Genomic DNA, 22873 nt, shown 5'->3' with positions numbered 1-22873 from the left:
ATAGATCTGACGTGACTGACAAATATACCTGGAGACCAAGCCACAACGGAAAAGGAAAAAAGAAAGGCAAAAGAAAACATTAGTCATCCACTGTCCCGTAACCTATTTAGCACATTGCACTGTAAATATAGCTCACACGTCGATTCTTCGAACCGTTGATGTATAATCGAAGCCAATAGAACGATATAGCAAGTTATGTGCATGATATCAACTCCATTTTGATTTGCTACTGATGTATTTGGTAATATGCATGTTAGTACGCGTATAGTATTGGATAAGTTTTGGGTTTTCGACAAGATAAAAAAGATATTTAAACTTAATCAAACATGTTCAAAGCGAGGGGAAACAGTATATAATCATCTGCAGAGATAGCAAAGTGCATTCATTAGGGCGCATGGGGATAATGGATTGGTTCCGATGCAACTCTCAGAAAGGAAGCATCATGGAAACATCCCCCTTAACCAAAACATTGGATATATCGGCAATGTTTGATTTATCTGTTCTAGAAAGACCGTATGTAATAAAAATGCAATTATTAATAGGTTTTGGAAAAAAATTGCTGCCACTTTTACTCCCCAACTGCCTGGCACACTGGTACTACTATTTGGGTACCCTCAAGGTAGCATTCGTGAAACTGGGCATTAGATCTTCACTCTAGAATTTGTCAATCTCGCGAATATAATAGCTCGAGTCATAGCAGACTACCTTAAACCGATTTCCGGTGCTCAAATTGCTTGTTGTATAGAGTTGATGCTGTAAATAGGATTATAATATAATAACATGCAGTGCAAACATCTCCACCCTCTTCCACTTCCCGAAACAAATCTGTTACATTCAATTCAAGGCTGAAGGTCTTATACTAGTTTAGTCTACCATGCAGGATAATGCATATGCCTCCCATACGCATACGCTCGGGTATATGTCTCACCTGAACAATGAGGCAATGGTTTTGCCTGCTTGAATACGTAGAAAACATGGCGTATTCGGCGATTAAAAACCCTCCTGCGTGCGGCTTTCGATTTGAATCAAGATTATATTGCTAGTCTCGTAATGCAAGAATCTCAATAAGATACGAATAACTGGGACTAAATGACCTTTGTACATTATTTCACGAACCTTTGCTTGTAAAGTGAACAGATAGTATAATCAGTATATGAAAGTTCGATATTTCAATCTCCTAGACGTATATCACACGTATAGTTCATGATATTTTGTCGACTTATATATGCAGTAAACCGGCAGACAAAGATAGTTTCTTCACCCATTGTCATCCAACACCGTCACTTCCCGCCTTCTTTATCGCAATTCCAATGACTTCTTGATAGATGGTGCCATATAAGTAGGCAAACTCAATAAAATTCATGGTTCTGCGGAAATTTTTCTTTTCTGATACCTGTACGAGCGAGGTGTACCGAGTGGTTCCTAATGAAGCGGGGCTGAAACAGATGAGGAGCAACTTGGACGTTGCAGCAGAGTTGAGGGAAGCAACCACAACATTAGTCCAAGCTCCTCTCATTGCACCATTTATTTGATCTTCTTCATTCGTTCCATACACTTCGTTTGGCCCCAACCTCTTGAGAGACAATCATTCGGACGTACTGGACTACAACCATGTCCGACTACCCCATTATCGCCATTGCGGGGCTCGCCTGTGAAACGTCCACATTTTCTCCGGCCCGTACTTCAGCAGCAGCTTTCCACCCACGCCGTGGTGACGAGATCATTGAAAAATATAGATTTCTCCAGTCTGGCACACTCTTAGGAGATGCTGCCAACTGGCAGGGTGCATTGATTGGGCACGCTCTTCCAGGTGGAACGGTGACCCGGTCAGCATTTGAGGAGCTCGTCACCGAAATTCTCTCGCGACTTGCCGATATCATTTCGGATTCTGGAAAGGGACTACAAGGATTATGGTTTGATATTCACGGGGCCATGTGTGTTGAGGGTATGGAAGATGCCGAAGCAGAGCTCTTGCGACGCATCAGAGGTGTTGTGGGATCGGAGACTATTGTCTCAGCATCAATGGATTTGCATGGCAATGTGTCCAGAGACCTTGCCCACCAAATCGATCTCATAACTTGTTATCGAACGGCCCCCCATGAAGATACATCTGAAACTAAAGAACGAGCTTGTCGAAATCTTGTGGATCTCTTAAAGGCAGGTCCAAGCCTCCCAAAGCGTCCGCTCAAGGCCTGGGTAAAAGTGCCGGTATTACTTCCAGGAGAACAGACTTCCACACGTATGGAACCTGCAAAAAGTCTTTATCGGCTTGTCCCCGAGGTGGAATCATGTCCCGAGGTATTAGATGCTGCTATCTGGGTCGGATACGCTTGGGCGGATGAGGCACGAAATCACGCAGTGGTGATTGTAACTGGGTGGAAAGCCGATGAAGTTATCGGGAAGGCTAAATCTCTGGCTGAATACTTTTGGAAAGTTCGTGAATATTTTAATTTTGGTGCTCCCACAGGATCTCTTGACGAATGTATTGCACAAGCGCTTGTATCGCCAGATCGACCTTTTTTCATTTCAGACTCGGGTGATAATCCAACCGCAGGAGGTTCTGGTGATGTTACGTGGGGGCTTGCTAGAATTTTGAATTTCCCAGACCTCCATCAAAGCGAGAAACTAAGAGTCATATATGCCAGTATCCCTGGGCCCAAGGCTATTGATATCATTGTAGCCGCAGGTGTTGGGACTATCGTTACAGTAACGGCCGGCGCGAAAGTCGATAATATCCACTGCGGTCCTTTGACCTTGACCGGCAGAGTTCACGCTATAAAGTTCGGCGATAAGGATGCTGTTGTGGAGTCTGTACTTCAGATTGGCTCGGTCTTTGTGATTCTGACAAAACTACGCAAGCCGTATCATCATGAACGTGACTTCACGGATTTGAATTTGCAGCCCCAAACCGCGGATATTGTCGTCGTCAAGATTGGATATCTGGAGCCGGAATTATTTAACATGGCGGCAAAATGGATGCTTGCCCTTACGCCTGGTGGTGTTGACCAGGACCTATGCCGCTTGGGCCATTCGAAAATTTCTCGACCTATGTGGCCGTTTGATAGAAAATTCTCTCCGGAACCGACACTCACACCTCAGTTAATTCCAATGTCCAACAAGCCTTTCTAATGTCAAAAGAGGGTCCTTCCCGGATTATCAAGTTCCCCGACATTCTTGTCATAGTGAAATCTTTCAGCCTGTCTATTTCTTCTAGTAGTATATGTTTGGTAGATGCTTGGCTACATTCTCCGCGAAGACATCGGGTCCGACATTGAACTCATGGGGCCCTCGAACGCGGTCAATTGAGGGTTTCATGATTTTATGTACTAGCTTCGTTCCAAATTATAACCGAATATTGCTCTTTGTATAAACTTTGAGCATTGGAAAGGTGGAAGGAAGTCTAGTACCAAGTTCAAGGTTCCATAGAAATACATTTTCCAGATATCGAATTGTGTTATTACTATCCATGCTTCCTTTCACCTTTGACACACCTTCCAAGGTTTGTGAATATACCAAGTAGAACCATATTACTTAACCTTGAAATACTCCGCTTTATCTTGAGACTCATGAGTAGTTTTTCAGACATAAGAGCTTTTGTTAAGTGCCATTACTCTCTTCGCCGCGGAGAGACATTTCAATCGGGAAATCTTCATCTTTATTGGACAGGAATATTGGCCTAGCGGTGCTCACCGATAGTAAAACCGAAACTATAAGCTGTATCATAAGTCAATGTAAGATCTGAGACGTTTTAGGTTACACCAAAGGTCTTGACATGCGTCTGTTCGAATCGTTCTTGATGATATGCAGGATAATGATCCCTGATTTTGTTCTTTTCACCTGACAGGACTAGATCTAGCCTTGAAGTTAGATGCTGATAATATGAGCCTTGCAGATTGAATATTGAGTTAGAAATCACTTTCAAGTCCTGTCAAGACCCTTCGAAGCGTTACAAATGTAAACGTTATCAGGAAATGATAACCTTCACTGATAATTGATCTCACGGATGGGTTATATTCTGAAGACCTTGATACCTTCTATCAAATATTCATATTCTGTCATATGGAATCTAGTCATAAACTTGGAAATTTGCTTCCCATGCCTTCTACAGCACGCATGGTCAAACATAAACATCGTTACCCACCTGGCGTTAAGGCCGATCTCGTCGCAAAGCTGGGGTATTACCTAATTGAAACAGTCCCCGCGGGGGTGAAGTGGATACTGAAGACAAAAGCAGACTTCCTCCTGGCAAGATTGCGAACTTTCTAGCGGTAAGCAATGCGGGGTTAGAGTTCACATGGGTTAGATAGTGGGTTCCGAGATTTCTAGTAACATGCTGGCAGTAGATCACAGTGTCGAGAAAAGTGCCACTTGCCGCGGCCGTTCTTGTGAGGCCTGATACACTAGTAGTGAAATAGTATATAACTTCTGCAAATCCTCGTCACTTTACATGTAGATTGAATGACTACTTGACCACTTCATATCTGCCTGGCCCAGAAATATCATTATCCTGCATCAAATACCCGCAAAGGAACAACTCTCAGTAGCAAGCATGGGTCAATGGAGATATTGGCTTGGGAAGCTCAAGACCCCTACAGATCCGGGACTTTCTACGGCACAATTGATGCTTACCAACGACGATCTCAAGCCAGGTAAGAATAGACGCAGAAGCCCTGGACATTTGGTCTAGTCCTTGATTGCTAGCCACGACTCAAGTGTCAGAGGCAACAAGCCCAGTATCAAATTCAAAAGCTGTTGGTTGATTACTAATGTTTTTGCTATCACACAGTTGAGCCAGAACGAAGACAATGGGGCTGGTTGAATTTTGTTGCCTTCTGGATCGCGGATTCGTTGAATGTCGTAAGTCATTGACTCCATTGTACTCCTCAATTGCATAAAGAAATGAGAAATACAACCCGATTTCAAATAAGACCGGTCGAAGGTTCTGATGTGCTCAAAAGAACACATGGATGATATCTTCATCTATGATTGTTGACGGCTTGTCCTGGTGGCAATCTTGGCTATGCGTCTGGATTGGCTACACAATTGCTGCCCTTTTCGTTTACTTGATGGGCCGTATCGCATCTATATACAGAATACCATTCGCCGTAACGAATCGAGCTTCTTTCGGAATCTGGGGATCATTCTGGCCGATCCTCAATCGAGCAGCGATGGCTGTGATGTGGTATGGTGTTCAGGTATGTCATCTGTCTCTCGATTGACCAAGACTCTAAAAGTAACTTCTAACACTACCACCAGACTTATCTTGGGGGTATGCCAATCTCAATCTTTGTACTTTTTTCTTTCTCTTATCTAACTCGCTCTTCTTGATTTGGTGCGCAGGAGAATGCGTGACTTTGATGATAGAGTCAATCTGGCCCAGTTATGCGACTTTACCCAATACAATCCCAGAAGGGGCTGGGGTCACAACGAAACAGTTCGTCAGCTTTTTCTTGTTCTGGCTTGGATCGCTTCCAGCTTTATGGCTTCCAATCTACAAAATTCGTCATCTTTTCACTGTTAAGGCGTACTTCTCACCCGCATGTGCAATCGCTTTCTTTGCCTGGGCGATTGCCCGCGCGCATGGCCTTGGTCCCATAATAACACAACCCAGCACGGCCAAAGGCAGCGCCCTAGCCTGGGTTTTTGTCAAAAGCATCTTGAATTGCATAGCTAATTTTGCGGCACTCATAATTAATAACCAAGACTATACACGATATGCCCGCAAACCGAAGGATGCCCTGTGGCCCCAACTAATCACCATCCCAGTGGGCTTTGCTGTCACTTCATTCATTGGTATCATCGTCTCGTCCTCTTCAACGGTTATTTTCGGACAAGCTGTCTGGAATCCGTTGACTCTCCTGGGCATGTTTCTTAAAGGTGCAAGCTCAGCGGAGAGGTTTGGGATCTTCGTTATTTCCAGTGGATTCGCACTGGCGCAACTTGGAACAAATATTGCAGCAAATTCAGTGTCGGCAGGGACCAATCTGACTGCACTTCTTCCACGCTTCTGTACCATCCGACGGGGGGGATATTTCTGCGCAGCAATTGGACTAGCAATGTGTCCTGTAAGTACCACATGCATCTGCTCTGATTCTCTCTTTTTATAGTCTCCGAGATTCTAATCTCGATCCTTCACATTAGTGGACTCTTGTTTCCTCCTCTAGCAATTTCACCTTGTACCTTTCCGCTTATTCGGTGTTTCTCTCTGCAATCGCGGGTGTCATGGCCAGTGACTATTATCTCGTCCGCAGAGGATATCTCGATATTGAAGAGCTCTATAGTGCTCGAAAAGACAGTCTCTATTATGGGTTCTATGGCGTATCTTGGCACGGCTACGCCGCATATTTCTGTGGTATCCTCATCAACATCGTTGGATTTGCCGGTGCTGTTGGTGTTGATGTCCCGGTTGGGGCTGTCTACATCTACAATGTCAATTATTTCTCTGGGTTCATTGTGTCAGGGGGTATTTACTGGTTTCTGGCCTGGCTTGTCCCGATTCCCGGAACTAGTGATACATGGAACGAAATTCCTTATGAGGTAAACCCCGTTCCAGATGCAGATGAAAAGAAGGTGGAGCAAGTGGAGGAAGCATAGGTGGACAATCCTGTGTCTGTGAGGGGAAACTGAGTATGCCGATGTCGGGCATAGACCTATGATGCTCCCCACTTAGCAGGGTGCATTACCCACATTACCCCATCTATTGCCTGGGCCTTTGATTAAGCAGACCATATTGGACTTTCTGTACTCTGATTTAGGGCCGTAAATAAGCTTGTTAGACCATTTGGATCATCATTTACAATACACCTGCTCCGGATAATTGCCAGTATCGATCAGCGGCAACAGATATGTATGAAGATTCACGGAACAAAATGGGCGACTAGTCTGGAGTGGACTCCGGTCACTTTCTACCACTAAAAGACACATGAAAGGTAGAAACTGCTAGCATATATATGTAGCTACTCAAGGTCTACAAAGCAGCTCAAATTCATTTTTGTTGTGTCATTTAACTCATTTCGGGGGGAGGCAATATCAGAAAGTCATTTCCAGCCCCTGTGGGATACACACATGAATGTACGTGTGTCCATGTATTAGGCTATAGTTACTATGCACAACCCCTCTTAATGTCATCATTGCCGAGGACCCGACCCTGATTATGCTGAAGAATCCCTCTATACACAGCTCAATTATCATCATTTTCCTGCTCTTGATTCGCTGTTTTTACTTAGCAGTCCTTCGATCTTGGGCTCGTGCTCACCGGATAGTTTATTTTTCAAACCACTATATGCACCATCTTACTGGTTCATACTTCTCTTTAGAATTAATCGGTAGAAATGGCACCCAATGATCTTTATTTTTCCTAACATCCGGATCCTTTCCGCTTTAGTCGGATCGTCTCTAAGCCATGTAAGCTTTCCGCGGGAAACCTCACGATCAGCGTATTAGCGGACAATGTCCGATATTTTTTATATTTCTATCGAGTAATCCAACTCTCAAAAGGCCTTGGTTCTCTTATCGGTCACAACTAAACACATTCGAATCGAGTAATGGGTAGATAGCATCTCATAGGCTGATTCGTTTGATTGTCCTCACGCGGTGAAATGCTTCTCTCAGAATGCTATTTCCATCGAGTAATCTCTATGCCACAATTGAGGCATTTACGGAAATGGTGATAGCTGTGTGCCTTTCAAACTATCTATTGCCGGGGTCCGTCCGACGACTATCCCCACGATGGTCATAATGTTTGAGACTAGCTTCAACCCCAGAACTTAAGTCTTGCTGGTCACGAGCATCTTTCAGAGTATTCAGAGCACACTAATATACGATACAAACCCCAGAAAACACTGCTTATACTTTGGAGTAGTTTCAAAGGCCTGCAAGTGGCTCACAATTCGATCATTTCAAACCCGATCGGGGCCTGCTATGTCATTCCAATTATTGACACGCAATTCAACATGTATACTGGCAGTCCCCAATCTTTTGTTCTGGACAACAAGCAAAAGTCATCATTACCCTCGAGCTCCTTTTCTCAAAAGGTTTCTCCTTCGGACCCTTCGCTAGAATTGCACGATAGCTCTACTATGGTCGACTTTCTCGACCCTTCTGCGTCTATCAAATCAGCCCCAAAATCGTCAAGTTCATCCTTTCGCAACGTATCTGCATGCCATCGATGCCGCATGCGAAAACACAAATGCGACCAGAATCTACCCCAGTGTCAATCCTGCGCCAAAGCCCAAGTCCAATGTGTTGGGTATGATCCCATTACCAAGCAAGAAATACCTCGCAGCTATGTATACTTCTTGGAAAATAGGATCCAATCTCTGAACGCAATATTAATGGAACATAATATCGAATTCAACTACCCAACGACCTACAGCCATATAGACACAAAGAATCAAACCTCTGCGACAATACCCCCCTCGTCAACTGCTGACGTCGAAGTCCTTGATCTGAGAACCCACCTAGAAGTGACGAAACCGGACAATTTGAAGCTGTCTGAATCTTCCGACTACTCAGATTCTGCGATCCTTGATCTTCTTACCGGAAAAGACGCGAAGATCGAAATAATGCGCAAAGACCACATATACTGTACTTCCCATACTCAGCGTACTTCTATCCGCTCGTCTTTGTTCTCCATAGGTACTGGGGCTACTTTTAATGGATCTATGAAGCTTCCAGATCGCGAGGTTGCCAATCAACTGGTGGATGAGTATTTCATTCACACTAATCTACACGTACCCGTCTTACATCGCCCCGACTTCGAAAACATGATTGATGAGATCTATTCAGCAAAAGACTCGGCACGCTCAAAGCAGCAGCTTTACTTTGCTTTCATTGTATTTGCTATAGGCGCTGCGTCAATGTCAAATTCTCTCGTAAAATTCAAGGTCGCTGGTAGAAATTTTCAGACGAGTATTCCAGATCTCGGAAAGCGCAAAAGATCACATACACATAGCCACCACTACGATGATTACTATGCTTCAGCAATGGCTTGTCTGGAGAATTGCTTCAACCTGCCTGGGACCATTGGTCTGACCAGCGATCTTGAAGAGCTGCAGGCTGTTATTCTTCTTTGCAGCTTTGCTTTATTTGAATCGACTTCTCAAGGGTTGGGGACGCTTCTCGATCTTGCCATTCGGTCTGCGATAGACCTTCGACTATATTCTGAGGACGAACATCCCCCTCGCTCAGGGGTCCCCACTCCGACAGATTCAAATAATACAGTGCATGTGGATTGGCTCCTGGATCTAAGACGTCGGCTATGGTGGTGTGTTTATAGCCTAGATCGATTAGTCGCACCATATCTTGAAAGGGCATTTTTTATTCCAGACGATGTCGTTACGACACATTTCCCTTCTACATTGGATGATAAGTTCATTACACGCCGTGGTTCTCTCAAGGTATCAAATGATAGAAGCGGATATAAGTACGCCGCTCGTCATCGCTTCAAGTTTCGAGTTCTCCAATCTGAAATTCACACTGTACTTCAACATCGATATTCTCTCGTGAGCAAGAGAGGTTTGTCGTCGAGTCCGGATCATAATGTATCTTCGGTCTTGGGCGGCTTTTCATCCTTTGGTTGCTGGCGCCAAGATATGATCTCGAGACTAGAAACCTGGAGAGCTTCAATACCGATGTCAAGACCCCAGGCAGACAAATTCTTGATGGAGCTTGATTTTTGGCAATCGGTCATTGCCCTCTATCGGTGGAGCGTGGTCGTTCCTCCGGAGCTGGTTCAAGGTTGCGCAGAAATTAATTCCACCATTCAGGCTCTGAGCGAAGAAACACCGGAAGAGCTGCAGACCATTTATTTCAAAGTTACGGAAGCAACTTCAACAGCACTTCATCTGCACCGTATGATCCAGAACACGGGCACTATTACGGCACCCTACCTAACGGCCCAAGAAATATTCATTGCGGGTAAATATGCTCAAACTTCATTTAAAAAGATACTAAGGCTGATTATTTTCATCAGCTAGCTTGCTTCTTTTCACTGTATGGAATTCACGATTAGTCCGGGAAAAGCTGGTAAGAACATCTGAGTGAACCAATACAGTTGGCAGTTGTGCAATCTTGGCAATCGCTGACAGCTTTGAAGACATTCAGAAGCCTCGACTATTCAACTCTTGCTGCTCTCGCCGGTCTTGACAGGCTGAAAAAGCAATGCCGCTTTGCCAAAAAGTCAATGACCATTCTTGAGGGGATGTCGACCATAACAACGCAAATGAAGCTAGCGGAAATTGAGTCACCAACGGAGGGCAGCTTTTCCAACAAGTCATTCCTGTTTCAGCGAACCTCGAGGGAACTCACTACAGGAAGCGAATCCCTGGTCTCCAAAAGCTTACCAGATAGTATGATACGAAAAACTGATAGTATTGGAAGCTTTTCCTTCCCAAGATCCTTTCCATTTCCAGTGTCAGGGTTTTCAGACACAGGCTACTCAGTTGGAAATTCATTATTTGAAGCCAATGTTCACCTCTCGCAGTGTTCTCCTGAGTCTCCACCCGATCCGGATGGCCCCATGCAGTCTTCTTGGTCAGCAAAGCGCATTCAATTCTCTCCCCAATATGGACGATTGCAGGATGTGGGATATTCGAAAGACGCTCTCTCGACACCCGAAAGTCTCCAATCATCTGGTAGTCCAAAGGCTAACATTTCAGAATATATCTCAGACTTCTGGAGTCCTATAGAGGATCAATTTTCCTCACAGGATCCAGAATCGATGGGTACAGGCGACACAGGTATCCACATAGACCAGGGCTTTTTCGACACCAACGGGTGGACATAGAGTCAGTTGAAAGACTCGATAGACCTTAAACATTGATAATAGAAGGAGTCGGTGTACTTATACACGGCTTATAAAGTTCGACAAGTCATTTCGTGGGAATATAGCTTAGGTACACGTCAATTGTGACTACTAGATATTTACTACTACGTAGTAATATCTATTAATAGGTAGTACTATCAACATATATTAGCCCTTTCTTAGAGTTTGGAAAGCTATTGTGGATTCTTACCGTTTTCAAACATTGGTCATATCTAACTCGGAATGACTGCTCAGGCTGTCCATAGAAGATACTATCTTCTAATTGTACTAGTATCTACTCTTACATTTCAAGAGCTGTTTGGCTTGCATGGTAGATCTTGTAAGAAACTTGGTCAGGGGAACTACTTCTGGGAGAAGTTGTTTACCTCTCTCCAACGACTTGATATCTCCTCTTATCTCATGCGAATCTGCTTTATATCTTCTCAAGACCGCCCCAGTCTGGCTACTGCTACTAATGGAACCTTAACTATGTTAGTTTTGAACGAATATTCCGCGAGGGCATTTTTGGAGACAATATGTCACAAGACTCACTCCACTCACTTCCAAGGTCTAAATCCCTTACTAGATAGTAGTGCTTTTGCTATTCGCAGACTATTCCAAGGTTAGTTCTATTGTCTCTGTCTCCTTGGTGTATCCTTCGGCCGCTTTTGTGATGCTGGCTGCATCCTCGTCTGGTCTTGTGGGTCTATGCATCAGTCACAATCCCCTTTGCGCATTAGGACCCACTAATCAATACCACGGTTAAATGATTCGCGGTTCGGGCATTTGTGATAATCGCTAGCTCCGGAATTCGATCAAGTTATTTCAGTCCAATTCAGTGTGGCGTATTAAATGACCTTGCAAATACGATGGATAACGAGGATGCGGGGGCTACCCTGGTCATTCTCTTCGCATAAGGAGACTTGTGCTCTTTTCGTATCCAACCTGGAGCCCGTTATCTTGAAACTCCGAATAAAGACTCCTCGCCCTGGACATTCATTTTGAAAGCAAGTTTTCTGCAATCATATGGATCCTGACATTCTACACTTTGCATTGTTGCCAAATCAATGCCTAAGTGATCTCGGCATTTTTGCTTGAACAAAGCTTGTTTCTCTCATTATTGTATCCTTTCGCCCTTCCGCTCAGTGGCTGCTTTACTAGCTTCCACCCTAAGGTGCGCCACAGTAACATCGCATCCTCATCTCTTATCGGCAACCAAGTTACAGGCCGCTCCCACCCTGATCGTGGCCAACTACCTAGACGAGGCTCCCTTTCAAATTTTAAATTCATAAATGAGGACTATGTTCATCAGTCATTATGCTGTGAGTAGGCTTGTGGCTTTCATATCCGCCGGAAATCCGTTTTTATCTGCATATTCCACTCTGCAATCCAGTCTCTGACTAGTGTCAGCTCTGGACAAATTCGGATCGTCATTCGGTGTCATCAATGCTATTATCACGGCCCTTAGCTTACAAAAAAGAGTAATATAGTCCGAATGCACATGTTCGACTTCTAGGCAGAGCCCTTTCCGTCTTTGCATGTGTTCTATTGCCGGCATGGCGATAAAAATGCTCTTTTTTATGAATGTCCTAGCTAAGGCTTGGAGAGTATTCTTAATTTCAACAAAAGTAAAGCCCTGCCGGTTGATTTATAATGTTATTCATCAAGGGCAGTGTCAAGTATGTATCATGGCCAGCAGCTGGTCGAATATATTGAATGCATGAGGTCGGTACTTGGATGGCGTTAATATCCCGAGGTTTCGTATGCGAATCATTCTCATATGAGCCGTGGCAACTCTTCCCCCGGCACCTGTATCTGCAGACTACTCCAGGCTGCAAGTTAGAGCTAGCATTCCATATCACCGGTCTCCGACGGCGTGACATCCTATATTCATGGTTGTGGAGGCAATGGTCATTTATATTATGTTGCACTAGCATGGAGACTGATGATGATAGGCTAGAAATTAGTTCAAGCCTATCTAGACATCTGGCACATACTATATCCGAGCCTTCGAATCTTTATCGCAGCCCTGCAATTTGTCTCGGGCTCTGCTCTATAGTCAGAATCATAGTATATAATTCCAGGTCCCATGGGCGACCACTTCGTTTCTCTTCCACATAATCTTTCATTTTAAATTTACCTGTTTCTCTACCCTCTACGTCTTCAGTCTACTAAACTTTTCTCTTTCTTCAATATCCTTCACTACGAATATACGGTTTCAAATTCCAGTCATGAAATTATCTTTCGACGTCCTCAGTATCGTACTTTTTGGTACTCTTGCCGTCGCGGCGCCTCTTACTGCAAAACGTCAAGAACGCCATGAAAGTCGACGCCTTCAAGTCGCCCGTTCTGAGGGCCGGCTAAGCCATCCGCCATATGTACCCGGGACTGATCAAATCCTTCACCTCAACAAGACTTCTAAGGAGGAATACAGTTCTAACTGGGCTGGTGCGGTTCTTATTGGTACCGGATACACAGCGGTTACTGCAGAGTTTACCGTCCCTACCCCCAGCATCCCCATTGGGGGGGTCTACCAATAAGCAGTATTGTGCTTCTGCGTGGGTTGGCATTGATGGAGACACCTGCGGTACCGCAATTCTGCAAACTGGTATTGACTTTTGTATTCAAGGCGGTTCCGTGTCTTACGACGCCTGGTATGAGTGGTATCCGGATTACGCATATGACTTTAGCGGCATCAGCTTAGCAGCTGGAGATGTGATCAAAGTAACTGTCGATGCGAGCTCAAAGACAGCCGGCACGGCTACGGTCGAAAATACTTCAACTGGCAAATCAGTGACGCATTCATTCGATGGAGGAGTTGACGGAGATCTTTGTGAATATAATGCGGAGTGGATCGTAGAGGACTTTGAGTCAAATAACTCCTTGGTTCCATTTGCTAACTTCGGGACTGTCACCTTCTCCAATGCCGAGGCCACCGATAGCGGCTCTAGTGTTGGGCCTTCAGGTGCAACTCTCATCGATATCAGGCAAAGCAACTCGATTCTCACCTCCAGCTCCGTCTCCGATAATAGCGTGACAGTTAAATACGTTTAATAATGGCGGCTAATCCATAGACAACCAAGGGTCACGTTCATTGTTAGTAGATCAACTTTCAGTTCCTTTGCATCACGCCTATGTCCACAACTCTGTCATCTTTTATTCCCAGACTCTGGATACGGATCACTTTAAACGCTTACGAGGACCATCCAACTGATCAATGGCACTTATGACCCTTTCCACCACATGTTCTTGTCCTTGTATCTGCAATGTAATGACTCTCTACAAGCTATCCTCGCTCTTTCAAGAAGGCCAGCTCTTATCATTGAATCTACTATTTTGCTATAGCCGAACCCACCTTTTACCTGTCAGTTTCTCCCACATTTACAAGTAGCAGGCTCAGCGTATCGCAGTAATAATTGCATGGGATTTTTAAAGGCACCTCGATATTCGGGAAGTGCAGATGTAATGTTTGTGAAACAATCGAATCAGCCTTGGCTCGCAAGTTGTTCAAGGTCCCATCCAAGATGACACCAGTACGTCGTAATGATAGTCTTTATCATACACAATCTTGAACCTTGTAGAAAACTTGACTGGCTTTTTTTCAAGACCAGCACGATACACCATTAATACTATCCTTAGATAGCTCACCGGGATCACTAGAGTATTACCTTCTCAAAAAAAAACATTTGAAGATTTATTTTTGGATGAATTGAAATAATCTAGCTGGCCCTGTCAAACGGGGCTTCTATTGAGCCGAGATGTTTTCAATCTCAAGGGCTTGGAACGTTCACACAGACATACTAAATATAGCTAGAGTGGAAGTGCGGTGAAGTCTCTCAGCAGCAATCGAACATCATAATATCTTCGACACAGTCGTTGACCTACCCACTACTAAGCTGACGAACTTGCCTGACAATATCTATGGCCTCTTGGGTTCAAAAATCTATCAATCCTTTTCTTAAATTGAATCACAATTGTGAGAAGAAGGGTTTTATAAGGAACTACTAGCCAGCTCTATTCTCTGATCAAATGAAGCCTGTCCAATCTTCTTCGTTTCGTCTAGCCTCGTTCCAGTTCCTCAAGTTCCATTCCCATAAAAAATCAGGTAGGTTTTTGGAACACATAGCCTCCCATTATTATTGCGATGTTTCTTGTGATATGTTTCCCAAAAACAAATTCTCCTTTCCTGGATCATCAGGAAATCTTATGCCACAGAAACGCGACAACGCGTCTTGAACCACATCATAGCATGCTCCATAACGTAAAAGCTTATGATTTTTGAAATCTATCATGGTTGAGGAGTATCGCGGGTAGCTTTATTTCTGTCTCCCATAATTGATAATGATATCCGAAGCTTTTTTGATGTCAAGCTCAATATCTCAATATCTTCCACGGGCACCTTGGTTCTGGTACCAGTAATATTAACAGACGACCCCAAGATTGCAAGCTCCTCTCGTGAAGCCAACCGAAAAAGTTCATCTTGTAGTTGACCGCAATTAACAAGCATTGCCAGTGTATCATTCATGGAACTCTGGGCCAATAGTGTCAGCGAAGTTCTTTTTAGAATGGGGTGATCAGCGTTACATGGTGCAAAAGCCCGAGAGGAATATCCAGATCTACTGTTAGGAGTTTGACGATGTCCGCTTAATACGGTAGAAGGTCATGTATCTCACAATGAAGAGCATACGTCCCAATCATAGCATGTCGCTTGTGCGGTCTTAGCTTCTTTGCCATGAAGATACGATCCAGAGATTCTGCATCAATCGCAATAGCCCCATATCCAACTTCAAGGGAACAATAGCAGCTCCTCCCTTCTGGAGTACCCGGAAGACTCTTTTGGGCATCTTCCTTCGGGCAAATACGGCTTTGCAATTCCATCTTCCAAGATTGATACAGTTTTCCAATATTAATATATGAAGCAATTGAAAATTACCATACGAAGTTGAGTTGGATTTATAGCTTTGCAATTATCATATCTTACCGACCGTTGTGGGAAATAGAGCCTAGAAGCAAGCAAAGGGCCAAGTGTTGGATTTCAGTGGCGATGTTAGTTTTACTAATATTTTTAGTCGTACGCAAGAAGTGGGAAAGGCAAGAACTTGGACGAGGAATCAAGGCATTTCGCAAGGATACTTGCTAGAAGAAAAAATGCCATGCAAATAAGAGAAATTCATTCAAGCCCTTGTGCCTTGACTTGGTTCAAGCCTTCGAAGCATCGTTCATGTGCCGTGACCTATGTGATACACAATGGCGACCATTCCCTCGCTCAGAAATGCACCGTTAATCAACCTTTACGGTAGCAAGATTTGATTGAAATTCCCTTCGCGTAGCTCCAGTTAACTCGGCAAGCTGGGATATGGTCACATCCGTCAGCGGCATTTCCCAAATCGCATGCCATATACCTTGGGCTCGGATCGAGTATTCGTGACCGTGCTCCAACGGAAATGCCGGGATATTTACGGTTCGGTTGACTGTCTGGCCGCCTGGGATTTCGACTAGATCGTGTGAAGTCGCCGGGAGCTTTCTAGACACCTTGATTGTATCGATGGGGATTGTTTGACCATTTCCGGTATCACAGACTTCAAAAACACCAAGCACTCCAGCGCGCGAGTCCAGAGGTGTATTCCATGTCAGAAGGGTCACTGGAGCCTGCGCTGGATTGTGAACAGAAACTGTGATAGGAACAGGAAGGGATGTTGAAGCTTGAAGGTTTGTGGCATGAGAGGCCAGTGTGACCTGCAGCCCAAGAGACGCTTCCATTGTCTTTATGGAATTATGGAAAGATATTCGAACGTCTCAAGAGACCAAAAAATATGAGTTTCAAAGTAGAATGATCGTAATAATGAGCCTATAATTTCAGTTCGAAAGGGAGGATGAGGATACCCATCTCACGTGTGTCATGTACGGACTGTCGGCAAGAGATAAATTGAAGCAATATCACTTTCCTTTAATTGTCCGTCCTTACTTTTCTCTGCTGTCCAATGATTCTTTCTATCGCCGGGCCAAGCTATGCCACGGGGTCTGGTGGCGCCTTTCTCTCCTGTGTGGCGTGTAACCCTCCCCTCCACCACGACTTGGCGGCCATCTTGTTTTCTTCAGAGTTGTCTTCAGGGTATTCTTGCAGGGGAGTTTGATCGGTAGCGGCAACTACTTCCTCCACTCACAATCATCGCTCTCAATCGATCCAAACAGTAATCAGCCTTTTATCAGAATATAAGACTCAAAAATGTCTTGGGTGGTATCTTGTTTTTTCTTGGCGCCGGACTCCGCGGCGCCAATGCAAAAGTCGGCGCCTTGGCAAGTATTAACAACAACTACCTTGGGTCAATTTCCTTTGGAGGGGTTTCAACCGTAAGCAAAGTCTCATAGTTGAAGGTTGTGTAAGATTAGCTAGCTGCAAAGGGTCATTAGGATGCCGGAGATGTTCCCCTGTATCATATACACCATGTACAACACACACTAGCCCCCTTCCGCGCTTTAATGGCCGTTACATCGCCAGGTCCTGGGAATGATATCCGTTTTCCCGCAGTCCAATGAATGCATGTGGAAAGCCTTTGTCTATACTAGTTCTGGTTCTTCTGGTGCGCCTCCAATTTTTCCCCTCAGCCAAGATATCATTGTAAACGTTTCTGGTTGAAACGGGTTTCCGCCGGGCCAAGACGTGATGCATTTCTCGTCCGGGTCAAAGTCCGATATCATTGAGGTCTGTCAGAAGAATCAATCACCAGTATTTGGTTGTTTCTGCATTTCTAGTCATGATAGGGAATCGAAAGATCAAGTGACGGACCAATTTCTCCGTTTCTAATGCTGAAAATAGGAGGTTTCGTGTCCTCACTAGCCTTTTTGGTCTTCGTTTGTATTGTTCAAGGCGACATTTTATATGTTGATATCGACATAGATGTTGTTCAAGAAGCTATAAATCAGGGTATCCGACCTTGTGAATTCAAATTTTCTCGTTCTCATAGACTCAAGCTATTACGAGAGCTCGTGGGCAATTGAGATTATCTAGGATAGATTCATTTTCAACTAGTATCTTTCTCAGTCTTCTTCAACATGCGTTTCACTACCTTGTCCACGGCCTTTCTGGCCCTCGCACAGAATGTGTATGCATTTCCAATTGAGTCTGATCTGTCCGCTCTGGATGTCACCTTGAGCCAAGTGAGCGACACTCGCATCAAGGCCGTGGTGAAGAATACCGGCGCTGAAAATGTCACTTTTGTGCACCTCAACTTCTTCCGCGACAGTGCTCCTGTCAAAAAGGTCTCGGTCTATCGAGAGAGTGAGTTTGACATCAACCCAATTTTCAAAAGATGGCCACTTACCAACATTCATCCAGACAACGAGGTCGTTTTTGACGGTATCAAGCGTCGATTCCAGCTTCAAGGACTTGCATCGGAGTCTCTAACAACTCTTGAGGCCGGAGAAGTCCTGGAAGATGAGTTTGACATCGCCACAACCACTGACCTGTCCAGCGGAGGCGCCATCACCCTGCGCTCCAATGGCCTCGTGCCGGTGGTCAAGGATGGGGCCGTGACTGGGTATTTGCCGTACAGCTCGAACGACCTCAAGCTCAATATCGATGGGGCCAAGGCATCCACTGTCACCAAAGCACTAAAACCGCTGGACCGTCGCACTAAAGAGACCTGCAGCAACGCCAGCCGCAAGTCGGCTCTTGAGAAGGCTCTGTCTAACACCGTCAAGCTGGCCAATGCCGCTGCTACGGCAGCCAGGTCTGGATCAGCCTCCAAGTTTAGTGAATACTTCAAGACCACCTCCAGTTCAACACGCTCCGTGGTTGCAGCACGTCTAGAAGCTGTGGCTAAGGAAGCGCAATCAGCCAGCTCAGGATCCACCACTTACTACTGCAGTGACACCTTGGGATACTGCGAGACCAACGTGCTTGCTTATACCCTCCCTGCACGCAATATCATTGCCAACTGTGACATCTATTATTCTTATCTGCCAGCTTTGGCTGGTACCTGCCATCAACAGGATCAAGCCACGACAACTCTCCATGAGTTCACCCATGCACCTGGTGTGTATAGCCCTGGAACCGATGACCTGGGATACGGCTACTCGGCGGCCACCTCCCTCAGCAGCAGCCAGGCCGTATTGAATGCTGACTCGTATGCCCTGTACGCCAACGGTATGTTAATTATGACTCCATCTCGGTCAGAAATGAATATATTTGACTGATCTATGGTTATAGCAATTAATCTCGGCTGCTGATCGATGACATCATGTCGCAATCGAGAGGAAATGATTGTAAATGAAGGTGATGGGTCTAGTCAGAATCTGAATGTACATAGATCCGTGTTAACTTGCAGAGGTTGTTTGGAATGGATATTATGATTGGAGATGTTATTGAACTTGTTTTGATCTTCTTGTGCATTGCCATGACACGGGTGGTTACGAATCGTAGTCAATCGAGGTGAAAATAAGAGTGCTGTAGACTGAATATGAACTAGGTGATTGATTTTTCTGTGCGCAACGATGTAAAGGTACAGAATAAGATAATTGAGGTTTCAGGTCACTTGCGGTCCAATACGTAGACCCAATGGAACACATCTGGGGTATGTGCCGAAGTGGAAACAGGGCCAGGAGGCGCCTTGAGGGCTGTGCGAGAACGCAAATTCCAAAATCTCTCAAGGAATGGAAGATGATCGAACCTCAGAGTCGAGTAAGATAGCGTGATCCAAGTAGTATCCTTTTTTGTCAAGGGGACGAGGTTCAAGGCGAGCAGCTCTACCGGAGACAACGTCGCCGTATCGCCATGTTTGTCCTGAACAACCTCTCTTACAGTAGGGCAGATTCTCGAATCATTCGTGGCAGAGATTTGACAGTCACTGAACGTGGCGATGGCATCACTGGTACTTTTGTCGAGGATCACATCAAAGGGAGCGAAAGGCGTCAGGGTCGCAACATCGTCCCACAGTAGCAGGTCAGCACATCGCCAATGCATCGCATGTTCCGGTTTCATTTCTTCTTCGGCACGTTGGCCAAGACGCACAGCTTCGGTGGAAAAGTCGACATTCTAGGAAAACTATGGTCAGCAATGCACATATTTGTATGACAATTTCAATAGCAGCATATCGAAGGCTCACCAAGATGCCGTTCCCGGTCCATTGCCTCTGCAGACAGGCATCACGCAGTTTCCGCCCTAGTTGTGAGACACCCGGCCCTAAGTGTAAAACGTGTGGCGCCTTACTTGGGGCATGTAAGTGCGGCCGCTGGTTGAGGTCAGATAGAACGGCGTCAATGAGGACATCACCCGAGTTCAGCCATTCGCCTACATCGCTCCCAGTGGCAAAGCGAGCATCCCAAAATTCAGGGCTATCGTAGTCCGGGGCGCCCGAGATCTTAGAATGTGTTCTTTGGGGTGCCATGCACAATGAAGCGAGTGGAGAAAATTGACGTCGTGAAGAAAACGATGTGGAAATGCCCGATATCACGTGAAGTAGATGATCTTGGCATATACTGAAGATCAACGAATGTAATTGCTATGTACACATTGTTGATCTGCATAGCTTGAGCTATTCTATATGGGAAAGAATCTGAACATGACAGATAACATGATCTGAAACAACTTGAACATGAAGTAGTGTGTTATATCTCTACTTTCTACTATCAGCTACTAGAAAATATACTACGAGTGTACTACACAAGTAGGGCTACTCCCATAGTATCACCGGTGTTGCCAGTGTGTGCCTATTACTTCAGTCTATTGACGAATGCTTTGCACGCTCAGGCTTTTTCAGTTTCGTCTCTTACCTTGTCAATATCCATACTTCTGAGGGCTGTTGAATATAGACACACACCACAACAGGCGTACCACACTTAAAACAATATTGAACTCTCATATATTACTATCTCACATTATTTACTATGCGCATTCTCCTATTCCCACAATACGTAATCAATTTCAACTAGATTAATACGGAATTGCCAGCTCCGAAGATTAGCCGCCGAAGTCACTTTGCATTGTGCATGGATAATAGCTAATTAACTATATCTATCTAAATCATATGAGTACCCATACATCGTTCTTTCTACCCCTATTGATCTGTATCACTTTCTTGCTTCAGCTTCCCACCATATCCACTGCTACTATATACACCCTAAGCCTGCTCATTTCGCTTGAAATCCGAGACCTAGACCAGTTCGCCCGTCACTCCTCTGGAGGCATTTTCTCCGGGCTTCCCAGCGATCTGAGTGGTTTGCCTTAACGAAAGGTGGACCGTTCACACCGGATCATGCCTATCATTTCTCGATTCAGAGAGCGACGGCTGTTAGAGATTGAGGCTGACCCACTAGAGAAGCATCACTAACAGCCGCCATCTTCGTCACACCCTCCCTTGCAAGTGTCGAGTGGAAGGAAAAAATACGTGGACTTCGATCGGGTCGTGAATATTCCGGGCGCCCCTGATGCCGCAAGAAAGCTTCGCAGCGCCAGATTGAGCTTGGCAGATATGAGTGCCCACATTATAAAGAGGACGATTGCTCTGCGCTTGCATCAATTCAGCCGGCTCCGTCTTTTGCTTGCCTCATTCTCTTTTCACAGTCCCATTTTCTATTCTGTTGACCAGAATTAAGTCCATTCTTTTCCGTCCAGACATTCTTTTTGCTTGTTTGGTTGTTTTATAGACAACTTTTCATTTTACACAACGTTTCTAGTGGTCTTCTGTTGAACAGAAATACCAGACACCATGCCTTCACTTTTTTCGAATCTGTTACTGGCCACTACAGCTGCCAGCCTTGTTGCTGCTGTCCCAGCCCCTTCGCGAGCTTCCGACCTCACCAAGCGAGCCTCTTCAACCTGCACTTTCACTGAGGCAGCTAGTGCCTCAGCCAGCCAGGCTGATTGCTCGACTATTGTCCTGAGTGACATCGAGGTACCCGCCGGCGAGACACTGGATTTATCCGATTTGGAGGATGGCACCAAGGTCATCTTTGACGGCACTACCACATTCGGCTACAAAGAGTGGAAGGGCCCTCTGATTCGCATTGCCGGGTCCGGTATCACCGTGACAGCCAATGAGGGTGCTGTGATCGATGGCGAGGGTTCTCGCTGGTGGGATAGCAAGGGTACCAACGGCGGCAAGACAAAGCCCAAGTTCTTCTACGCTCACTCTCTTGATGACTCGACCATCTCGGGTCTCAATATCAAGAACACCCCCGTGCAGGCTATCAGCGTTCAGTCTGATAACCTCCTGATCGAGGATGTGACCATTGATAACTCAGATGGCGATGACAACGGTGGCCATAATACCGATGGATTCGATATCAGCGAGTCCACCTATATCACCATCAAAAACCCGACCGTCAAGAACCAGGATGATTGTGTGGCTATTAACTCTGGCGAGGTAAGTTGCTTAAATTTCTCATTATATCTCTTTAATCTCTTGCAGTCATTTACAAAATTCTTAAATAGAACATCTACTGGAGTGGAGCCACCTGCTCTGGAGGCCACGGCTTGTCGATCGGCTCTGTCGGTGGCCGCGATGATAACACCGTGAAGAATGTCACCATCACTGACTCGACTGTGTCTGACTCGGCCAATGGTATCCGTATCAAGGCCATTTCGGACGCAACAGGCTCAATCAGCGAGGTGACCTTTTCCGACATTACCCTCTCCGGTATCACCGACTACGGCGTTGTTATCGAGCAAGACTATGAGAACGGTTCTCCTACTGGTACCCCTACTGACGGTGTCCCGATCACCGATCTGACTGTGGACGGCATCACTGGTTCTCTTGAAGATGACGCTGAGCAGATCTACATTCTGTGCGCCGAGGACAGCTGCAGCGATTGGACCTGGGGCGATGTCAGCCTGACTGGTGGCAAGACCAGCGATGACTGTGAGAATGTACCCTCGGGTGCATCCTGCTAGATTGTCTCTGGAATGGAGTACTGCTGCCATCCCTAGGCTGAGCTCTGAGCTATCTGTACAATATTTTGCCAACGTGTGTGTGTGTGTGTGACATTGTACATTTTCGATTGTAAAATACATAGTACAAGCTTGAACATACAATTAATTTGCGGGGCTTTCCGGAATTGTCTTCTGGTCCG

At 45.3% G+C, this 22873-nt stretch overlaps 8 protein-coding genes across 8 annotated transcripts; 6 read left to right on the top strand and 2 right to left on the bottom strand.

Annotated features, from left to right (window-relative positions):
• Nucleotides 1–1611: 1611 nt before the first annotated feature.
• Nucleotides 1612–3129, top strand: N7469_007655 (M81 family metallopeptidase; the record flags this gene model as incomplete). The annotated part of the gene is made up of 1 exon (XM_056646573.1): nucleotides 1612–3129. The coding sequence occupies one exon, from the start codon at nucleotides 1612–1614 to the stop codon at nucleotides 3127–3129; it is 1518 nt and encodes a 505-aa protein (XP_056500014.1).
• Nucleotides 3130–4549: 1420 nt separating this feature from the next.
• Nucleotides 4550–6594, top strand: N7469_007654 (nucleobase cation symporter-1 family protein; the record flags this gene model as incomplete). The annotated part of the gene is made up of 6 exons (XM_056646572.1): nucleotides 4550–4649; nucleotides 4787–4857; nucleotides 4959–5195; nucleotides 5257–5269; nucleotides 5341–6065; nucleotides 6142–6594. The coding sequence occupies 6 exons, from the start codon at nucleotides 4550–4552 to the stop codon at nucleotides 6592–6594; spliced, it is 1599 nt and encodes a 532-aa protein (XP_056500013.1).
• Nucleotides 6595–7952: 1358 nt separating this feature from the next.
• N7469_007653 (Zn(II)2Cys6 transcription factor) lies at nucleotides 7953–10786 on the top strand (the record flags this gene model as incomplete). Its single annotated transcript, XM_056646571.1, has 4 exons — nucleotides 7953–9918; nucleotides 9974–10026; nucleotides 10055–10349; nucleotides 10413–10786. 4 exons carry the CDS (start codon nucleotides 7953–7955, stop codon nucleotides 10784–10786), a joined length of 2688 nt encoding a protein of 895 aa, XP_056500012.1.
• Nucleotides 10787–13035: 2249 nt separating this feature from the next.
• N7469_007652 (A4/G1 family peptidase) lies at nucleotides 13036–13858 on the top strand (the record flags this gene model as incomplete). The annotated part of the gene is given in 2 exon segments (XM_056646570.1): nucleotides 13036–13284; nucleotides 13295–13858. The coding sequence occupies 2 exon segments, from the start codon at nucleotides 13036–13038 to the stop codon at nucleotides 13856–13858; spliced, it is 813 nt and encodes a 270-aa protein (XP_056500011.1).
• A 2226-nt stretch (nucleotides 13859–16084) lies between these two features.
• On the bottom strand, nucleotides 16085–16564 carry N7469_007651 (uncharacterized protein; the record flags this gene model as incomplete). Its single annotated transcript, XM_056646569.1, has 1 exon — nucleotides 16085–16564. The coding sequence occupies one exon, from the start codon at nucleotides 16562–16564 to the stop codon at nucleotides 16085–16087; it is 480 nt and encodes a 159-aa protein (XP_056500010.1).
• Nucleotides 16565–17857: 1293 nt separating this feature from the next.
• On the top strand, nucleotides 17858–19033 carry mep20 (uncharacterized protein; the record flags this gene model as incomplete). Its single annotated transcript, XM_056646568.1, has 3 exons — nucleotides 17858–18083; nucleotides 18141–18950; nucleotides 19014–19033. 3 exons carry the CDS (start codon nucleotides 17858–17860, stop codon nucleotides 19031–19033), a joined length of 1056 nt encoding a protein of 351 aa, XP_056500009.1.
• A 301-nt stretch (nucleotides 19034–19334) lies between these two features.
• Nucleotides 19335–20190, bottom strand: N7469_007649 (uncharacterized protein; the record flags this gene model as incomplete). Its single annotated transcript, XM_056646567.1, has 2 exons — nucleotides 19335–19838; nucleotides 19909–20190. 2 exons carry the CDS (start codon nucleotides 20188–20190, stop codon nucleotides 19335–19337), a joined length of 786 nt encoding a protein of 261 aa, XP_056500008.1.
• A 1320-nt stretch (nucleotides 20191–21510) lies between these two features.
• On the top strand, nucleotides 21511–22694 carry N7469_007648 (glycoside hydrolase family 28 protein; the record flags this gene model as incomplete). The annotated part of the gene is made up of 2 exons (XM_056646566.1): nucleotides 21511–22167; nucleotides 22236–22694. 2 exons carry the CDS (start codon nucleotides 21511–21513, stop codon nucleotides 22692–22694), a joined length of 1116 nt encoding a protein of 371 aa, XP_056500007.1.
• Between the last annotated feature and the right edge of the window lie 179 nt (nucleotides 22695–22873).

The sequence above is a fragment of the Penicillium citrinum genome (genome assembly GCF_028827155.1).
Source record: "Penicillium citrinum strain IBT 23319 chromosome Unknown utg000006l:1.0-3011923.0:1.0-3012962.0, whole genome shotgun sequence".
Lineage (NCBI taxonomy): Eukaryota > Fungi > Ascomycota > Eurotiomycetes > Eurotiales > Aspergillaceae > Penicillium > Penicillium citrinum.
Note: the sequence above shows the minus strand (reverse complement) of the source record. Positions and strands in the feature narration are given on the sequence as shown.